The 20,443-nt window shown below is 41.6% G+C and overlaps 1 protein-coding gene across 1 annotated transcript in view; it reads right to left on the bottom strand.

Moving 5' to 3' along the window:
• The window catches only part of LOC126199500 (sodium channel protein para-like), a 391,295-nt gene extending 371,697 nt beyond the window's left edge, over positions 1 to 19,598 (bottom strand). Inside the window, exon 1 of the mRNA XM_049936423.1 lies at positions 19,392 to 19,598. Within this exon, the coding sequence (XP_049792380.1) occupies positions 19,392 to 19,538 (147 nt within the window). The 5' untranslated portion in view covers positions 19,539 to 19,598. The remainder of the gene's footprint in view (positions 1 to 19,391) is intronic.
• Positions 19,599 to 20,443: the final 845 nt, after the last annotated feature.

Raw genomic sequence — 20,443 nt, 5'->3', positions numbered from 1 at the left:
ATACTGTATGTCCCATGATAAACCTTGTTTCTTGATCTGGGTGGATTTTTTTCAATTTCTTCTTTCGGTACATAAAAAAGCTTTACGCCTGGAATACTATCTTCACAGAATTTGAATAAATCATACGGAGTCAATATGTGGTTATCAAAGGCCCTCTGCAGACTAGCATAGGCCGCAAGTGCTTTTGCTGTTCCCCCAATGTCATCAGCAGGAAATTTAGCGTGGTTTGTTAAAAAAAAAGAATCCATTAGGCAGAGATGCCAAAATCCTTTTCATGCAGGCATAAATTGATGAAATTTTTGAAATTCTTGTAGTGAGCAGCTGTTTTTTGATTCCAAACTGCATAGGCCCTACAGTTTTTTTCATTAATTCCTTGTAGTCATCTTGAATGTTGCTGAAGCCAACATTAATTTGACATTTTGATGAATTGCACATACACATACTGAATGTGATCCAGAAGCACCAGCTGTTCTACAACATTTCAGCCTGAGCTCACAAAATTTTGAGAAGCTTAGTTCATTTCCATATTGCTTACAATAAGCAATGAATATTTCTTTAAGGTTACAAAGGAGTAGGCATTTCTCCTTGTGAATCTTTCCCCTTTATTCTTGCTGCAACACAATCCTTTTCGCCTGGGCATAAATGAGAAATCTCATCATCTTCAAATAAAGTGAGGAAGTTTAGTTTTATTTCATAAACGAACTTTTTCCCCTTCTGGGTTTGCAGGTGTTGCCAAAATCCCATCTTCCATCTTTAGTTTCCTAACCTTCTTCACCATCTTAGTTGAAACAGCAAATTCTTTAGCAATTTTTCAGTAGTGCAGCTATTTGGGGCCAGGGTGTAAATTTGAACTTTACTGCCACTGCTTAAAGTCCGAAGTTTAATCTTAAGTTGTTCCAAGCTTTGCGCTTTCAGACCTTTGCACTTTATGTATCCCATTGAATCCCTTTCACTGACCCGTTGAAGCTTTAGTAGTGATTCTCCAAGTGATGATGATGAAGCATCAACACCATCAATGTCTTCAGTGGATGGTGATTCTTCCTTATCCTGGCGGGATGATTATTTTCGGGCATTTCATGTCTACATTTGGCACAAATCTTCTGACGGTTTTAAAAACTTCATTAGTAAGTAACTTCAACCTATCAGACATGACAGTGTTTACTGGTGTTCAAGCCTTCTTGGTTATATGTTTTCCTTTACCAAATGGGTTGCAGAAATTCTGCAGGAATTGAAATTTTGTCATCAACAAGGCATTCTCGTATGAACAAATTTGGGTATCTTCAATAAAACCAATCCCAGATCTACACTGAAGAAGCTCCTTGTCAATTGGTGACATTTCGTTAACTGATTGTTGTTCCCTTTTTACCATGATAGAATGGTGATGACTTCAGACAATATTCAGTGTTGTTTTTACATAAAATATACAAATTAAGCTATCAAAGCACATTGTTTTAATGCTTATCTTCAGTTACAACAGTCATTACTGATTATTCAAACACTCAGTACTCAACACTACGACTGTACAGTGTCATCGTCAAAGATTACACTGCACTAAAGACTGAAACTGTGTGAACTGCCAATAATGAAAGCAGCAAGTGGAAGTGGTGATTCAGCAATGTATATCACTGCTGTGAGGAATTAGCCTTAAAAAACTATTTCCGCTTTAAAATACCAATGGAAACCGAGTGACAATGCATTGTAGGGTTGAAAACTTCTAAATTAACATAGCATTCCCTTATGATCTTCTAGATTTTATAATCTTCAGGGCTCTTTCTGAGGTTTTATTATATCTACATTCTTCACTGTAAAATAATGTAAAAGTACTTCTTATTTGCATAGTTACTTTCCCTAAACCACAGGAAAATCTTATACTGGTTGAAGACACTACAATTACACATTTTTTGATTTACAACTTCAAATTGTATTCATTTTTGTATTTATCAGTAATCCATTTTCCCTGATTTTGATGCGTATTCTTACTCATAAGTATGCGAGATCCAGAAATTAAACAATATAGCTTTGAAAGCTTAAAGGATGCTCTATCCAACCGTGGCAAGAAAAAAAGGGATTGAAGAAGACACAGTTGAGATATTGCCCCCCCCCCCCCCCCCCAAAAAGAAAAATTACCCTAAAATTTGCAAGTGGAAAATTTTGGCCAACTTTGCAGATGCATAGCTTTTCATCTGGGCATCCAGTGCTAATTAAATTTGATTGATATATAGACATCATATGTAGGAATAGCCATCTGAAGTTTTTCGTGACTGGCTCATACAAAAAGTAGCAGTGGTCGGTCAAACCATGGCTCTCAGAATGGCATGACGAATTTTTTAGCCACTTTAGAGGCTTGTATCTATATTTAGGTAAGGTTAAATCCCTAATTTTTGCCACGTGTGATTCAGCATAATAAGTTGTCTATATATATTACAGCAAATGACCAAATGTTTGCTAGAACTTTTAAAAAAGCCTAGCAAAGTTGGCACATTTGCACCTTCGTACATGATGGGGAGTTGAGTAGCCTCTCTTTAAAATCCTCTAAGAATTCAACCACTCCAGATACTGGTCTGAAATTTGGAACATAACCATCAAAGACCATGTAGAACCCTCACACCAAATTTCATTAGAGTTGGAGACGGTCAAGTGGGAACACTTTCTAATATTGGTCCCTTTGACGTGGAATGACCCCATACACAAAACTTACCACTTGAGATTAACATCCACAATAAATCAGGAGGCAAACTGGGTGCAGGTTATACAAATCACTTCAGCCTTTATACGTAATATAGATGAACCAGTGGGATATTAATGCCTGTTTGAAAAATGAATTTCGGCTCTTACATACCAGAGTTGATCTATATTTTGTCACTATTTGCTTAGGTCCAGAAGAAAGATTCACTTTATTATTTGCTATTGCTGTTTACTGTTACCTTTTTTTAATACTTTACCAGCAAGAGTTTCAGAGTGGGGCCCACTTGCATTTATCGTAGATGACATATGATGTAAGCACATAATATGCACCAATACTCTCCAGAGATATCTCCTTTAGGTTAATTTATAAAGAGAATGTGTGGTAAGTATGGAGTTAATATTGGCTACAATAATCAGACCGAAATTACAATGGCTGAATCAATCAAATGCACGATTCATATGTAATCATAATGTGCTTGTATTAGTTATCAAGTAAAAGTTGTCAACAACAAATACAAACATTGGGCTATGCTATGTATCAATATATCACCACAATCTTTATTCTGTATGATCACACTTGAACCTGTTATACTATCCAATTCATCCTATTGCAACCCGAGAAGTACTGTTCATTTCTAAGACTCCTCTGTACTATCCCACAAATGCTGATGTCCCTGCAGGAGTGGCTCCCCTTTTTGCTGTTATTAATGACAGGCATATAACTTTCATCCATACAGGTCAATTACTATGTGGTGTAAGTGGGTAATCTACGATAATAGTTTTCTAAGGTTTAATTATACCCCAATTAACCATAAATAATAAAATGCACCACTGTCAAAAAATTAAATGAAAACACACAGTGATCACAGGAATTCGCCCACCATAATTTAAAACCCGTTTTCTGGTGGAGAAGCCAAATGAAAAGAAAATGGAATAAATGAAATAAAGACATTAATTAATAATGGGTCACTTACATAATCATCAAGATACACTATCAGGGGGATGAAGCAGGAAAGTAAAGTTAAACGATATACAAATCAGCACTAAGGAGGGATTATTGCATTATCTGATATATAGGATACGCTTAATTACAGAGCAAGATTTTGTTGTTATCCTACTTGTATATTTTTATGTTAATGTTCTAAAAGTTCTATTAAAATTGTAATGTCTAAGTGACAAGTAAATTCAATTACAAATTTTCATGTATATGTATTTTAAATTGTAATGTTTATTGACAAGTCCTATGTCATTTCGATGATGTACTACAAGGACGCTAATAAATTGAATTGAAAAGACATAACGGAAGGTAGCATGTCATAGACAGTTACAAGATAGGCCTACTACATGCAAGATGGGAAGAGAAATATATCAATTAAAAATACACAAAAAATTAAACGGATGGGACTTAACTACATTTTTCTGTAACTCCTTGTTATCTTTAATGTGATCTCTGTTAAGTGATGGTACGTGTGAACTGTCTACATTACTTTCCTACTTAGTAAAAAAAAAAAAAAAGTGTATACAATATTTTTAAAATCGATGAAATGATTTATATTTCTCTAAATATTTTTTAATTGCTTCCTCCTTCTTTATGATGCTCACAACAACTACAATGAAAACGATGGTTTGGGGCACATCATAAGTTACAATATTGGCGCCCTTTCAATTAGTACCGAACTTGAAAAAAACTTTCGTTATAAAACGAATGGTATAAAACGAAAACTATAGTAGGCCTACATCGTCCTTGAGGCGGATCAAATTCTGTTTAAAGAAAACTTTTTCAATCCTAAATACAAGATACAGTAAGATGTGCAACACGTGCAGCAAATATTGTTATTGTTATTGACTCAGTGAACGAATATACATTAGACAAAAGCAATAACCACACAGATTAATATCTGATTGCAAATACCTCACTAAATTACAAAATCATACGTCAATCATGCGAAAACAACAACCCTACGAATTGTTAAAAATACATTGTTGCTTCGTTTACGTCTGCATTGTAGCAAGCAAAGAATAAAACGCAAAGAGAGAAGGCACCACCATCGCCCAAAGGAAAAAGGTGTGAATATTCCAAGTTCCAACTTCGCACAACTTACCGTACGGGTATATTTGACAGAAACTTAATACAGTAGTTAATGACAACTGTTCCCCGTGAACACATAGTTTAAAAAGATGATAGTCGGATTTGGAAATAATTTCAAAAGTACATATGTACGAAAAGTATCACCTCTGAAGTATCTTTAAGAGGCTCCTAAACGGTCAATATTATTGTGCATTGTTATTTAAGTTCTTAATAAAGTAGGGCAGTATTTGGTCAGTTTCGAGATTTTGGACAGTCGTGGAGATGGTGATATTCCAGTTGCTCTACTTCGTTGTTAAGCTGTAACGAAGCACGTGGCCAGCCGCACACGGAGCGACTCAACAGCAACTTGTCGACTTGTGTTGGTGAAGGTTCGGCAGCGGATTACTTCCTGAGAAGTCAAATAGAACTCCGCAAGCTTATTCTATAAGGGGCGTTCAAAAAGAAACGAGCCTGCATGTTAGAAGTATTTACCCTGGCTGTTGAGACATTTGTCCCACTGTGACACAAGGTCCAGCCGTACGTGCGGAATTGGTTAACATCGCAGCCCCGGGAATCTTCTGAGAGAGCCATTCACCGCCTTGTGTCGCAGTGGGACAAGTGTCTCACTCAGTCAGGTTCTAACATACAGGTAATGGTTTCTGTAATTATGCCTGCGGCTCGTTTCTTTTTGAACGTCTCTTATATACTGGGGCTCCGCAAACAGTGTGACTGCAGAGTGACTTCTCAGTTAATCTTTTGCAACGTGTAACTATTCAGTATTCCAGCGACTCTGCACTCGTGTTACCAAGCGGTCTGCGTTGCATCGTGTCCTCGAACACAGCTGTGTATTAGTCTAATCTGAAGATGAACGTGCAGTATGCTAACATTAGCTTTGTACGAGAAGGTGAAAAACAAAAAAACATTTTATACAACTACAAGCTCCCAGGCTTTTGTAGGAGAGATTGATAGTGAAAGCGGGGAGTGAAGTGGGAAAAGAATTTCATATTACATTTGTAGTGTAGTGCATATCTATTGTCTAAAATAAAATTACCGGTAAGTTATGTAAGTGGAAACAAATGAGCAGAAAATTGTAAATCATACCGATATTATTCTTATATGTCTTCTTTGTCATTCTGTAAAATTACAGTGTCATGTAGAAACAAAAAGTGGAAACCACAATTCTCCGATCGTGAAAGTACTAGTGATTTAACGAGCACAAACACACCATCACCAAATTTTCATGTGTATACATCTCAAGATATTCGGGTTTTCAAAAAAAAAAAAAAAAAAAAAGAAAAGTAATGATGTGTTATGGCGGGGTAATCAACAGCACCAAATCCCTGTAGCACTGTGTAGTTGTTCTATAAAAAGCTAAGCATATCGAATCTGTTACAGTTGGTTGTTACACACGGCCTGCAGTTTGCATTTCTTTGGATACGGAATACAGACGAATCCAGAATCTTCTTCGTTATCTTACTCGTCTGTAATAATAATAGAGAACCACATCTTGATCTGAGCTTGAATCGAAGCTCGACATGCCGAGTGTAACCGAAAGATGTTCGGGTGGGACAAACAATACTCCCTCTCCTCCCCGCTCGCATACAGCAATTGCAGTTTCTCATTTCTGAGTTGCCCCTTGGGCGGAACTACGTTGCCAACTACTCGGCGATCAGTTGCCGATGTAGATAGCCTGGCCATTGCGTTCCGTTCCAGTCGCTACGTGTGCGGACGGTCTAACAGTGTGAGTAGCGTAAGACGTCATCCTTTATCTTTCCTGATAGAGTCATGGTAACGAAACAAGTTTTTCGGTAAATGATAATAAGTGTATGGGCACATAATTTTACCTCAACCGAGGCACTGGCGTACTACGTATTTTTTGATTCCAACGATAAACTTTTTTAACGGTATTCGAAACCTCTTGATAAGACAAATACAGTGATATAACGCTTGTTAATGATGATGTTGTACCTTTTCACAAAAGGTTCAACATCCCCCCCCCAATGAACCATGGACCTTGCCATTGGTGGGGAGACTGGAGTGCCTCAACGATACAGATAGCCGTACCGTAGGTGCAACCACAACGGAGGGGTATCTTTTGAGAGGCCAGACAAACTTGTGGTTCCTGAAGACGGGCAGCAGCATTTTCAGTAGTTGCAGGGGCAACAGTCTGGATGACTGACTGATCTGGCCTTGTAACACTACTCAAAACGGCCTTGCTGTGCTGGTACTGCGAACGGCTGAAAGCAAGGGGGAACTACAGCCGCAATTTTTCCCGAGGGCATGCAGCTTTACTGTATGGTTAAATGATGATGGCATCCTCTGGGTAGAATATTCCGGAGGTAAAATAGTCCCCCATTCGTATCTCCGGGCTGGGACTACTCAGAAGGACGTTGTTATCAGGAGAAAGAAAACGCGTTCTACGGACTGGAATGTCAGATCCCTTAATCGGGCAGGTAGGTTAGCAAATTTAAAAAGGGAAATGGATAGGTTAAAGTTAGATATAGTGGGAATTAGTGAAGTTCGGTGGCAGGAGGAACAAGACTTCTGGTCAGGTGAATACAGGGTTATAAACACAAAAGCAAATAGGGGTAATGCAGGAGTAGGTTTAATAATGAATAGGAATGCGGGTAAGCTACTACAAACAGTATAGTGAAGGCATTATTGTGGCCAAGATAGATACGAAGCCAACGCCTGCCACAGTAGTACAAGTTTATATCCCAACTAGTTCTGCAGATGATGAAGAAATTGATGAAATGTATGAAGGGATAAAAGAAACTATTCAAATAGTGAAGGCAGACGAAAATTTAATAGTCATGGGTGACTGGAACTAGGTAGTAGGAAAAGGAAGAGAAGGAAACGTAGTAGGTGAATATGGAATGGGAGTAAGGAACGAAAGAGGAAGCCTCCTGGTAGAATTTTGCACAGAGCATAACTTAATCATAGCTAACACTTGGTTCAAGAATCATGAAAGATGGTTGTATACATGGAAGAAGCCTGTAGATACTAGAAGGTCTCAGACAGATTATATAATGGTAAGACAGAGATTCAGGAACCAGGTTTTAAATTGTAAGACATTTCCAGGGGCAGATGTGGACTCTGACCACAGTCTATTGGTTATGAACTGTAGATTAAAACTGAAGAAATTGCAAAAAGGTGGGAATTTGAGGAGATGGGACCTGGATAAACTGAAAGAACCAGAGGTTGTACAGAGTTTCAGGGAGAGCATTAGCGAACGATTGACAAGAATGGGGGAAAGAAATACAGTAGAAGAAGAATGGGTGGCTTTGAAAGATGAAATAGTGCAGGTAGCAGGAGGATCAAGTAGGTAAAAAGACGAGGGCTAATAGAAATCCTTGGGTAACAGAAGAGATATTGAATTTAATTAATGAAAGGAGGAAATACAGAAATGCAGTAAATGAAGCAAGCAAAAGGAATACAAACGTCTCAAAAATGAGATCGACAGGAAGTGCGAAATGGCTAAGCAGGGATGGCTGGAGGACAAAAGTAAGGATTTAGAGGCGCATATCACTAGAGGTAAGATAGATACTGCCTACAGGAAAATTAAAGAGACCTTTGGAGAAAAGAGAACCACTTGTATGAATATCAAGAGCTCAGATGGAAACCCAGTGCTGAAAGAAAAGAAGGGAAAGCAGAAAGGTGGAAGGAGTATATAGAGGGTCTATACAAGGGCGATGTTCTTGAGGCCAATATTATGGAAATGGAAGAGAATGTAGATGAAGATGAAATAGGAGATATGATACTGACTGAAGAGTTTGACAGAGCACTGAAAGACCTATGTCGAAACAAGGCCCGTGGAGTAGACAACATTCCATTAGAACTACTGGCAGCCTTGGGAGAGCCAGGCCTAACAAAACTCTACCATCTAGTGAGCAAGATGTATGAGACAGGTGAAATATCCTCAGACTTCAAGAAGAATACAATAATTTCAATCCCAAAGAAAGCAGGTGTTGACAGATGTGAAAATTACCGAACTATCAGTTTAATAAGCCACGGCTGCAAAATACTAACACGAATTCTTTACAGACGAGTGGAAAAACTGGTAGAAGTCGACCTCGGGGAAGATCAATTTGGATTCCATAGAAATGTTGGAACACGTGAGGCAATATTGACCCTACTACTTTTCTTAGAAAATACATTAAGGAAAGGCAAACCTACGTTTCTAGCATGTGTAGACTTAGAGAAAGCTTTTGACAATGTTGACTAGAATACTGTCTTTCAAATTCTGAAGGTGGCAGGGGTCAAATACAGGGAGCGAAAGGCTATTTACAATTGGTACAGAAACCAGATGGCAGTTATAAGAGTCGAGGGGCATGAAAGGGAAGCAGTGGTTGGGAATGGAGTGAGACAGGGTTGTAGCCTATCCCCGACGTTATTCAATCTGTATATTGAGCAAGCAGTAAAGGAAACAAAAGAAAAATTCGGAGTAGGAATTAAAATCCATGGAGAAGAAATAAAAACTTTGAGGTTCGCCGATGACATTGTAATTCTGTCAGAGACTGCAAAGGACCTGGAAGAGCAGCTGAACGAAATGGACAGTGTCTTGAAAGGAGGATATAAGATGAACATTAACAAAAGCAAAACGAGGATAATGGAATGTAACCGAATTAAATCGGGTGACGCTGATGGAATTAGATTAGGAAATGAGACGCTTAAAGTAGTGAATGAGTTTTGCTATTTGGGGAGCAAAATAACTGACGGTGGTCGAAGTAGAGAGGATATAAAATGTAGACTGGCAATGGCAAGGAAATCATTTCTGAAGAAGAGAAATTTGTTAACATCGAGTATAGTTTTAAGTGTCAGGAAGTCGTTTCTGAAAGTATTTGTATGGAGTGTAGCCATTTATGGAAGTGAAACGTGGATGATAAATAGTTTAGACAAGAAGAGAATAGAAGCTTTGGAAATATGGTCCTACAAAGAATGCTGAAGATTAGATGGGTAGATCACATAACTAATGATGAGGTATTGAACAGAATTGGAGAGAAGAGAAATTTGTGGCACAACTTGACTAGAAGAATGGATCGGTTTGTAGGGCATATTCTGAGGCATCAAGGGATCACCAATTTAGTACTGGAGGGCAGCGTGGAGGGTAAAAATCGTAGAGGGAGACCAAGAGATGAACACACTAAATAGATTCAGAAGAATGTATGTTGCAGTAGGTACTGGGAGATGAAGCTTGCACAGGATAGAGTAGCATGGAGAGATGCATCAAACCAGTCTCTGGAGTGAAGACCAGAAGAACAACAAACACCGCCAGGCGGTGCTCTCATGGCACGCTCTCGTTTTATTCAGCGAGAAGCTAGGCCTATACTACACTTATATAATGTATTTCCTCTTGGCAATACTTCATATGACACAGATACAGTATAAGCTGCGATATTTGTAAGCTACCAGAAAGGGCTTGGGGAAATTGTTTCATATGTGTATATGTCCTGATGTTCGTAAGAACTTTTCTACAAGCAGCTGCATTTCCGTCACGTAGTTTTCGATTTGAACCTGTCCTGTGACTTCTTACTTGTCACCCCTGACATAAATACGTCCCTCTTCCATTCTACAAGATCAAAAAGGGCCCTGTCCACGGAAAAAGGAACTATTGCATTAAATTCTGAGTTTCCGAAAATAGTAATTGATGTGCCTGTGTCAAGAGATGCCCAAATGTTTCTTAAACGTAAAACAACTGTTACTGGACAATTTTAATTACAGATACTACTCGAAGCTATAATCAAATGGAATCACATTTCAGTGGTAATGAGTTGGTGACTACCTGTCATCTACAAAATATGCACATTTCTAAATAGAATATAGATTTGCACATCACTTAAGCATGTATTCAAACTGCTTCCCATCGACATCAAGACACATTTGTTTTGGCCGTTCGAGAATTAGATGAACAGAGATGTATCATTGGTGACATTAGATGTATTCTGAGACGATTCTTCGAGACGTATCGTATGATGTGGTTTTGTTTCCATGGTAGTCTGCATCTATGAGTGCTGTCCACAGAAAGACACGAAGAGAAATCACATGGTGGACCCGGTAGACTATTTTACTGCAGCGTTCCGTTCTATTCAACACCGTAATAGCTGATTCGGCAGCCTCACCTTTCAGTTGTAGCACATTTCCCGGATACTTTTCAGAAAAGTTTCTACGCCAGCATTAGTAAGAATTATGTCGCTGCACTGTGTCCTTTGAAGAGCGTACGAATAGCGTTAAAAATAGTAGATAGTTCGCTTAAGGTATCTTTGTCGATACAACAGTCGCCAAACTTAGATAGCGAAACCTGCTCCAACAACTGGCACCAGATACCCGCAGCAGGCAAGAGCCATGTCGCTATGGACTAGTCACGTAACGTGATCCAGAGGTCTCCGAAACGGCATAAAGCTGCCCCTACAACGACTGCCAACTAGTGTTGTATTCCGTCTGTCTGCTTCCAACAGAAGCGCCGGCTGCCCTCTGCGCTGCAAACTTGGACTGCGTTTGGTACTCGTCTCTGGCTTGATTTCTCGTAGCAGTACTATTCTATCACGACATATTACACTTGACCTTTTTCGGAAACATCCGGTGACGTTACCGTAAACAGCAACAGCGGCACTGTATATGCTTTCAGGTCAGCTGTGCACATACTACGTATAATACCGATAACGCTCTGACTCACGATGAACGGGCCGAATCGCCCTTCCTCCCAGGTGCAAAAATACTGTGGTCGACTGATAACATCTACATCACCGTGAGGTGCATGGCAGAGGGTACGTCGTCCCATTGTACCAGTTATAAGGGTATCTTCGTGTTCCATTCACGAGTGGAACGCGGGAAGAATGATTGTTCGAATGCCTCTATGCGTGCTGTAATTATTCTAATTTTATCCTCACGATCCCTATGCGAGCGATACGTAGGGGCTTCTAGTATATTCCTAGAGTAAATATTTAAAGCCGGTTGCTCAAACTTTATTAACAGACTTTCTCGGGATAGATCTTCAAGAGTCTTCCAGTTCAGTTCCTTCAGTATCTGTGTGACACTCTCCCACGGATTAAACAAATCTGTGAGCATTCGTGCTGCCCTTCTCTGTATACGTTCAATGTCCCCTGTTAGTTCTGTCTGATAGGGTCCCACACACTTGGACGATATTCTAGAACCGGTCGTACGAGTGATTTGTAAACAATCTACTTTGTAGATTGATTGCACTTCCCCAGTGCCCAATGTTCTATCAATAAACCGAAGTGTACCACCAGCTTCGCCGCGCGGGATTAGCCGAGCGGCGTAAGGCGCTGCAGTCATGGACTGTGCGGCTGGTCCCGGCGGAGGTTAGAGTCCTCCCTGGGGCATGGGTGTATGTGTTTGTCCTTAGGATAATTTGGGTTAAGTAGTGTGTATGCTTAGGGTCTGATGACCTTAGCGATTAAGTCCCATAAGATTTCACACACATTTGAACGTTTTTTTTTTTTCTACCACCAGCTTCACCAACGACTGAACCTATGTAATCATTACACTTCATATTCCTACAAAGTGTTACGCCCAGGTATTTGTATGAATTGGCCGATTCTAACAGTGACTCGTTGATATTATAGTCATAGCATACTAGCTTCTTCCGTTTTGGAAGTGCAAAATTTTACATTTCTGCACATGTAGAGCAAGTTGCCAATCTCTGCACCACTTTGAATTCTTATCAAGGTCTGACTGAATATTTATGCAGCTTCTTTCAGGTAGTACTTCATTACAGATAACTGAATCATCAGCAAGAAACCCGATTTTCCTATTAATATTATCTGCAAGGTCATTAGTATACAACATGAAAAGCAAGGGTCCCAACACACTTCCCTGGGACACACCGGAAGTTACTTCTACATCTGACGACGACTCTTCATCCAATATAACATGCTGTGTCCTCCCTTCCAGCCGGCCGCGGTGGCCGTGCGGTTCTAGGCGCTGCAGTCCGGAACCGCGGGACTGCTACGGTCGCAGGTTCGAATCCTGCCTCGGGCATGGATGTGTGTGATGTCTTTAGGTTAGTTAGGTTTAAGTAGTTCTACGTTCTAGGGGACTGATGACCTAAGATGTTAAGTCCCATAGTGCTCAGAGCCATTTGAACCATTTGAACCTCCCTTCCAAAAAATCCTCAATCCAGTCACGAATTTCACTTGATACCCCATACGACCGTACTTTTGACAATAAGCGTTGGTGCGATACTGGGTCAAATGCTTTTCGGAAATCAAGAAATACTGCGTCTACCTGGTTGCCTTGATCCAAAGCTTTCAATATGTCAGGTGAGAAAAGTGTGAGTTGGGTTTCACACGATCGATGTTGGTTGACATTGAGGAGGTCATTCTGTTCAAGATACCTCATTGTGTTTGAACTCTTAATATGCTGTAATATTCTACAACAAATCGACGCCAAGGATATTGGACGGTAGTTTTGTGGATCATTTCTTCTACCCTTCTTGTAGAGAGGCGTGACCTGTACCTTTTGCCAAAAACTGATCACGGTTTTTTGTTCGAGGGATCTACGTTTGATTATAGTTAGAAGAGAGGCTAACTCAGCGGCAAATTCGATGGACTTGGGCTTTATTTACTAATTTACGATATTTCACAGCGTTCATTCTTTGCGTAACCGAAACCAAACAGAAGTTTGTGTTGTGCACTGTATCCTCAAGTTTTACAGAGCTTGTAGCTAGTGTTTATGTTTAAATATAAGGAACGGAACATCAACAGAATTATGTGCCCCTCTGTGTGCTATCATTTTCCAGAAGCTTGGTTGCTATATATTGAACCGTTTATGAAATACAATAAAATGGCGTTACGGTCTTACGCGACTCACCCCTATATCCTGTGAGATATCATGATTTGCGAAGCAAAGGAAACATAACGCTTCTTTAGTTGCTGCGAAAAATAGTGTAGTGCATATCTATTACTATGAGTATCTCTAGTCACATACAGTGATATTAATTTTGCTTTAACTTAAAAAACGAACAGATGAAGTTAGAAATGTTGCCTTAGTTTAGTAGCTCTTTCTGTGTTACCCATATTCTCAAGCAGAGAGAAATGGTTAATCAAAGCCTTAAATGTCACTGGTAAAATGATGCCGTCATAGGTTCCACGATGCCTCCAGCTGTAAAAAGAGCATTGAAATATGTGTTAAAATAATGCTACATACATTAACTTGGTCAGCATTCCGAACTGTAAACATTACATGTTACATTCTTATAGCTTTGTAACGTAAGGATACGTAGTAAGAACTGGGAATTATGTTATCCGAGGCTCCGTTCACGACTGTCCAAGAAAGAAGAGGAGTTTAGGAGACTTTCATGGTCCGTGTCAGTGGTACTAAGGGAAGAAAACTACACTAATGCTCATAAATTAAGGATAATTGCAGAGTGTGGTGCCTCACAACTTGGCACTACACAAAACTGGCGCTAATAGCATAGACACGTAGGGACACACACGACACGGAGCTGTAAGTCCACGGTATTGGTGATAAGTTGAGAAAACTGTCCCAAAACACATGTGGTACAAAACACCACTGTTTCCTGCGCATGTACCCCGACATCATTATAGGATATGGTCACCATGCACATGTACACAGGCCGCACAACGGGTTGGCATACTCTGGATCAGGTGGTGGAGCAGTTGCTGGGGTATAGACTCCCATTCTCGCACCAGTGCCTGTCTGATCTCCGGAAGTGTCCTAGGGATTTGAAGACGTGCAGCGATACGTCGACCAAGAGCATCCCAGATGTGCTCGATGGGGTTTAGGTCTGGAGAACAGGCAGACTACTCCATTCGCCGGATATCTTCTGTTTCAAGGTACTCCTCCACGATGGCAGCTCGGTGGCGCCGTGTGTTATCATCCATCAGGAGGAAGGTGGGACCCACTGCACCCCTGCAAAGGCAGGCATACTGGTACAAAATGACGTCCCGATACACCTTACCTGTTACAATTCCTCTGTCAAAGACATGCAGGGGTGTACGTGCACCAATCATAATCCCACCCCACACCATCAAAACACAACATCCATACAGGTCCCTTTCAAGGACATTACGGGGTTGGTATCTGGTTCCTGGTTCACGCCAGATGAAAACCCAGTGAGAATCACTGTTCAGACTATACCTGGACACGTCCGTGAATATAACCTAGGACCACTGTTCCAATGACCATGTAATGTGTTCTTGACACCAGGCTTTAAGGGCTCTCCTGTGACCAGGGGTCAATGGAATGCACCATTAGCATGTCTAAAAGCGTCTGCACACTTACTCGCTGCACTGTACTCTGACATGCACCAACACACCTCTGCGAATGTGGACTGCTGCTAGCGCCACCTTGCGACGACCGCAGGTCAAATGCACCGCATGGTCATACCCGAAGGTGATTTAAACCCGCAAACCGCCCACCAGAGCGTTGTTTCACCATGTATCAGCATTATCCTTAATTTATGAGCATGAGTGTAGATTTATCTTCCTGAATTCGGTATCTTTTTGACTTTGGACTTCTATGCGTCGGACTGAGTGACATGTTATCCTTTGTTTACCATGTTAAGAAAATGACGAACTGAACAATTTGCATCCTTATCCTGGACTAAATAGTGGAAGTGCTTTTTATTTTTCTGTATCGTTGGAATACGTTTATATATAAGCAATATTGTACGAAAACGTAAGGATGTGAAATGTCTGCCTCTCACGCTTCAAAGTCGTTATTGACAAAATCTCAAGAACATTTCGCAATGTGGTGGTTTCAGTTATGGAGCAGTTATCTTCAGATTCCAACCGAGCAAGCCGCATATCGGGACGCCAGGTGTTCATAAAGCACTGTTTACAGTGTAATAACGCATTTTGAATCAGTGGTGTCACTGTGTGCTGCATACGTGACTGGAGCCTTAAGATGAAATGCTCCATAGTTGAAACAAGCTGCATTGCGAATTGTTCTTCTAATTGTGTCAATAACGGAATAAACGATAATATGAAGTCAGTTATGATCTTCGGTGACGGAATACCAGCCGGCCGGTGTGGCCGAGCGGTTCTAGGCGCTTCAGTCTGGAACAGCGCGACCGCTACGGTCTCAGGTTCGAATCCTGCCTCGGGCGTGGATTGTGTGATGTCCTTAGGTTAGTTAGGTTTAAGTAGTTCTAAGTTCTAGGGGACTGATGACCTCAGATGTTAAGTCCCATAGTGCTCAGAGCCATTTGAACGGAATACCAGTTGCCCCAGCTAACGCAGTACTTTAGATTAGTTGGAATAATACTTCTCCGAATACAGGTGTCTTTTTTCTTTGTCGTTATTTAAGTCTCTCAAAAGGGAACAACGTATCTGCTCTTCAGCTGCTTAGTATATTAAAATACAATGCGTTCAAAACAGGCACAAACAGTTGAAAAACATATAAATAATGTAATTAAATCTAGTTGGTGTGGATGTAAACTGATGAGAGGAATGGAATCAAAAATGGAACTGGGGTAGGTGAGCGGAGCTGTTGTAAGAGGTAAGGTGGGGTTGGGATCGAAGAAGAATATCTAAGTGGGAGAAAAGGAACTGGGATGGTTTCAGGAATATGTGGAATTGACAAGTAGAGGGTCACACAGCAAAATGGATATTTTGAAGGACAGTTGTCACAAAAGGGGTTTGAGGATGAGATGTAGAGACTTGTTACGATAGAGGGGCCATATCTATGTGGGCATTCAGCTGGAGGGTTTCTTACCTTGCGCTTGTAGAAGTAGGTCCGATGTGATCAGTTACAGGTGTTACATTAGGGTGTTGTTTACGGATGTGATCGGATTTACAATACGGAGAGATTGGCAGGTTTTGACGGTATAAGATCAGACAGTCGCTGCATGCATTGCATATTTGAGAACGGTTTGTTTGAGGTTTCGGATCTGGAAGGTTCTACGTGATTTGTTGGACGATAATCGAATCAGATGTTGCCAGCATCATATTATGTACCCGTAAAACTGAAAGAGGATGAACGAAAATGTGAAATGTCTAAATACAAGGAAATACCAGATGAAACTTGTAATTAAAAAAAGGAAGCACAAAGCTGTATCACTTATCGACATAATGTTCTCCGCGTTTAATGGAAGTTCGCCAGCGCTTATAAACTGTCTGAACTCCCGGGAAAAAAAGAGTTCGTTTGGAGGGGTGTGAGTAACCACAAGTGCACAAGATAGCGTACTTCTTCAGGATAACTAAACTTCTCCCAACCACTGACTCTCTAATTGTTGTAAACACACAAAAAGTGCTCGGGGAGGTTTGATGATTATCGTGAATATGGAAGCCAATCGAGGTTAATGCCTGTGTTTATTACAAGTGTGATACAGGGCATAGGAGGCGGATATTGTCGTTGTTTGCTACCTGAACGGTCTGGAACAATTTTCTGCTGAGATGGCTACTAGGGTACAATTAAGACTTCCCACCTGGCGGACATTGGACCGTTGAACAGTTTAAATCGTCTACTGAGATATACAAGTATGAAAGTCTGTCTACCGGGTTTCTCTTTTATACCCACGAAGTCTCAGCGGAATGAGATGGAGTACATGCAGAAATGTTCGAAAATGACTTGTTGGTATTTATTTCCTGCACTTAGGTGACTTGGAACACATTAAAAGTATGAAGCGCAATCTGTGACTTACACGCGTTGTCCAGTGCGTCAACCAGTTTCACAAGAACGAGCACTGTAACAAGTCAATAATTTTGTTAGAGTGTTTGACGTGAAAGACCATACCACATAGTTGAACACCTCAGATACATTTAACACTCTCTTTGGAGTCGCATGGTGTAAAACAGCGGAGAATCACTTACCTGACTGAAATATACTCTAAGGGGGAAAAATGATGGAGCACTAAGGAATTATCCGAATGCGACAGAAATCGGTAGATGTGATGTAGACGTACAGACAAACAAATGACTACAATTTCAGAAAAAAATAAATGATTTATTCAAGACAAAGAACTTTATAAATTGAGAAAGTCAATAACATGTTGGTTCACCTCTAGCAGTTATGCAAGCAATTACTCGGCTTGGCATTAATTGATAGTGTTTTACTGAGCGATATCGTGGCAGATTCTGTCCAAAGGGAGCGTTAGATCGTCAAAATTCCAAGCTGGTTGGAGGGACCTGCCCATAACGCTCGTTTGGGGAGATATCTGGCGACCTCTCTGGCAGAAGTAGAGTTTGGCAAAGACGAAGACAAGAAGTAGAAACTCGCCGTGTGCTGGCGGGCATTATCTTCCGCAGCTCGTGGTCTCGCGGTAGCGTTCTCGCTTCCCGAGCACGGGGTCCAGGGTTCGATTCCCGGCGGGGTCGGGGATTTTCTCTGCCTCTTGATGACTGGGTGTTGTTTGTCATTCATCATCATTTCATCATCGTCATTGATCGGAAGTCGCCGCAGTGGCGTCAACTAAAAAGAACTTGTGATGCGGCGGCCGAACTGCCCCGCAATGGGCCTCCCGGCCAACAATGCCATTCGATCATTATCATTATTATCTTGCTGAAATGAAAGCCTATGATGGCTTTCCCTGTAGGTCAACAAAACGGGTCGAAGCCTATCATCGACGTACCGCTGTGCTAAGGGAGCCGCGGATGGCGACCAAAGAATTGGCAACCTAGACCATCACTCGTGGGTGTCGGGTTGTGTGGCGGGCCAAAGTCAGGCTAGTATCCCACCGCTGTCTGGGACGTCTCCAGAAACGTCTTCGCTGGTCATTCTACTCCAGTCAGTGAGACTGCAGGCCAAAGACATGTTTGGAGGCACCCTGGACAGGTTTGAGATACTAACCTGACTGTCGCCCGCCATACGACTTGCAACCAAGAGTGATGGTGTAGGGTGCCATTTGATTTCATAGAGGAACCTCTATTGTTGTCATTCACGGCACCCTTCATGGCAAGCCATCCTGGTCTTACATTTCAGCAAGATGATGTCCAACCCACACAGCGATAGTTTCTACTGCTCAACTTCGTGCTTGGCAAACCATCTCTTGGCCAGCAAGGTCGCCAGATCTCTCCTCAGTTGGGAACAGTTGGAGAATAATGGGCAGAGCCCTCCAACCAGCTCGGGATCTACGATCTAACACGCCAGTTGGATAGAATTGGCCACCATACCCCTGAGGAGGAGATCCAACCATATTGTCAATCAATGGCAAGCTGAGTAATTACTTGCATAAGGGCCAGGGATAGAGCAAAGGGTTTCTGACTTGCTCAGTTTGTGAAACACTTTCTCTTTAATAAATCATACAGTTTTTACAAAATTGTAATCATTTACTTGTCTGTACACGTACATCACATCTACCGATTTCCGTCCCATTCCTTCGTGGAGCATCGTTATCTTTTTTCTCTTAGAGTGTACATGTGTCACTTGCCTACATGGGTGTAGCTGCGGGTTAGAAGCTAGTAATGGAATAAAAGGAAGCTAGTCTATTGTAGTGTAGATGCCAACGGCGACTCAAATACTGTGCTAGGTGTTTTAGCACCTCGCTCAGCTTCACCATCCTGTAAGAAATGGGTTCAGTTGGATATAAGGAAAAAATTAGACACATATTACGAGAGGCAGCAGCATCGCGCATGACGTACGGAGAGTCTCCCGTGCGTGGTGCTCCGCCGGCTGCAGGAGACGGAAGAGGGCCGTCCGGTACGTTGTAGATACTTACTTCTCCCTCAGCTCTCTTCTTTTCGAGCTCCTTCTGCTTGGCATATTCCTCGGCGATACGCGCCTCGATGGCGGCCAGCGACTCGCGGGTGAACGGACGGAACAAGCTGCGTTCTTCCTCTGATATGGACTCTAGGTCCTCGGACATGGTCCCAGGTGGCGCTGGCGGGGGCGGCTAACAGCAGTGGCGGCCCCGGGCGGGCTGTGGGGCGGCGGCGGCGGCGGCCGGCGGGGGCGGGCTGCGGGCGCGGCCGGCCGTCTCTGTCATGTCCACCCTCAGCCTGCAACAGCGCCACGGCGCGTCCGGGCGGCCGCTGCAACACACAGCGCGCTCCCGTCACGCCTCCGCTCACTGCAACCTACTGTACGAGGCAAATCAAAGTCATAGACGCAGCAACGACTTAGAATTCTCACAACACCGGATAAGAAATTAGTCAGCCCCAGACATCACGCTAACATCGTGTTAACTACCGTTCCTCCCTGCTTAAATGCATGGTGGTTCCAAAAACGTACCAAGTACTTGGGAAGCCCTGACTCACCAAGCATTAAGGTATCTTTCCTGATCCCTCTAGAGTACGTGGTAGATTCCATTACGACCAAGAGAGATCAGAAACTGATATCAAATATGGAGTGCCTCAAGGTTCTGTCTTGGGACCCCTTCTTTTCTTGATTTATGTTAATGATACACAGTATTGTTCTCCTAATTGTACAAAAATATTCTATGCAGATGGCACATCAATAGTGTGTAAACACAAAGACTATGAGAGTCTGGAGGTACTGTGCAACAGTGTAACTAATGAAATAGTCAAGTATTTTAATGAAAGACATCTAAATGTAAGTGCTTCAAAGACTGCAATGATGGAATTTAACACAAGGAAACAAATAGAATTTGACATGAAATTATCCATAGGAAATGACATTGTATAAAAGGAAAAATGGACAAAGTTCTTGGGGATTACAATCCAGGAACGCCTCAAATGGGACATGCATATTGGTTCCTTAGCATGTAAGCTGTCGAAGAATGTGTTTGCTATAAATATGATTAACAAATAT

Source organism: Schistocerca nitens, chromosome 8, assembly GCF_023898315.1.
Source record: "Schistocerca nitens isolate TAMUIC-IGC-003100 chromosome 8, iqSchNite1.1, whole genome shotgun sequence".
Classification (NCBI taxonomy): Eukaryota; Metazoa; Arthropoda; class Insecta; order Orthoptera; family Acrididae; genus Schistocerca; species Schistocerca nitens.
This window is presented reverse-complemented; position numbering and strand designations above follow the sequence as displayed.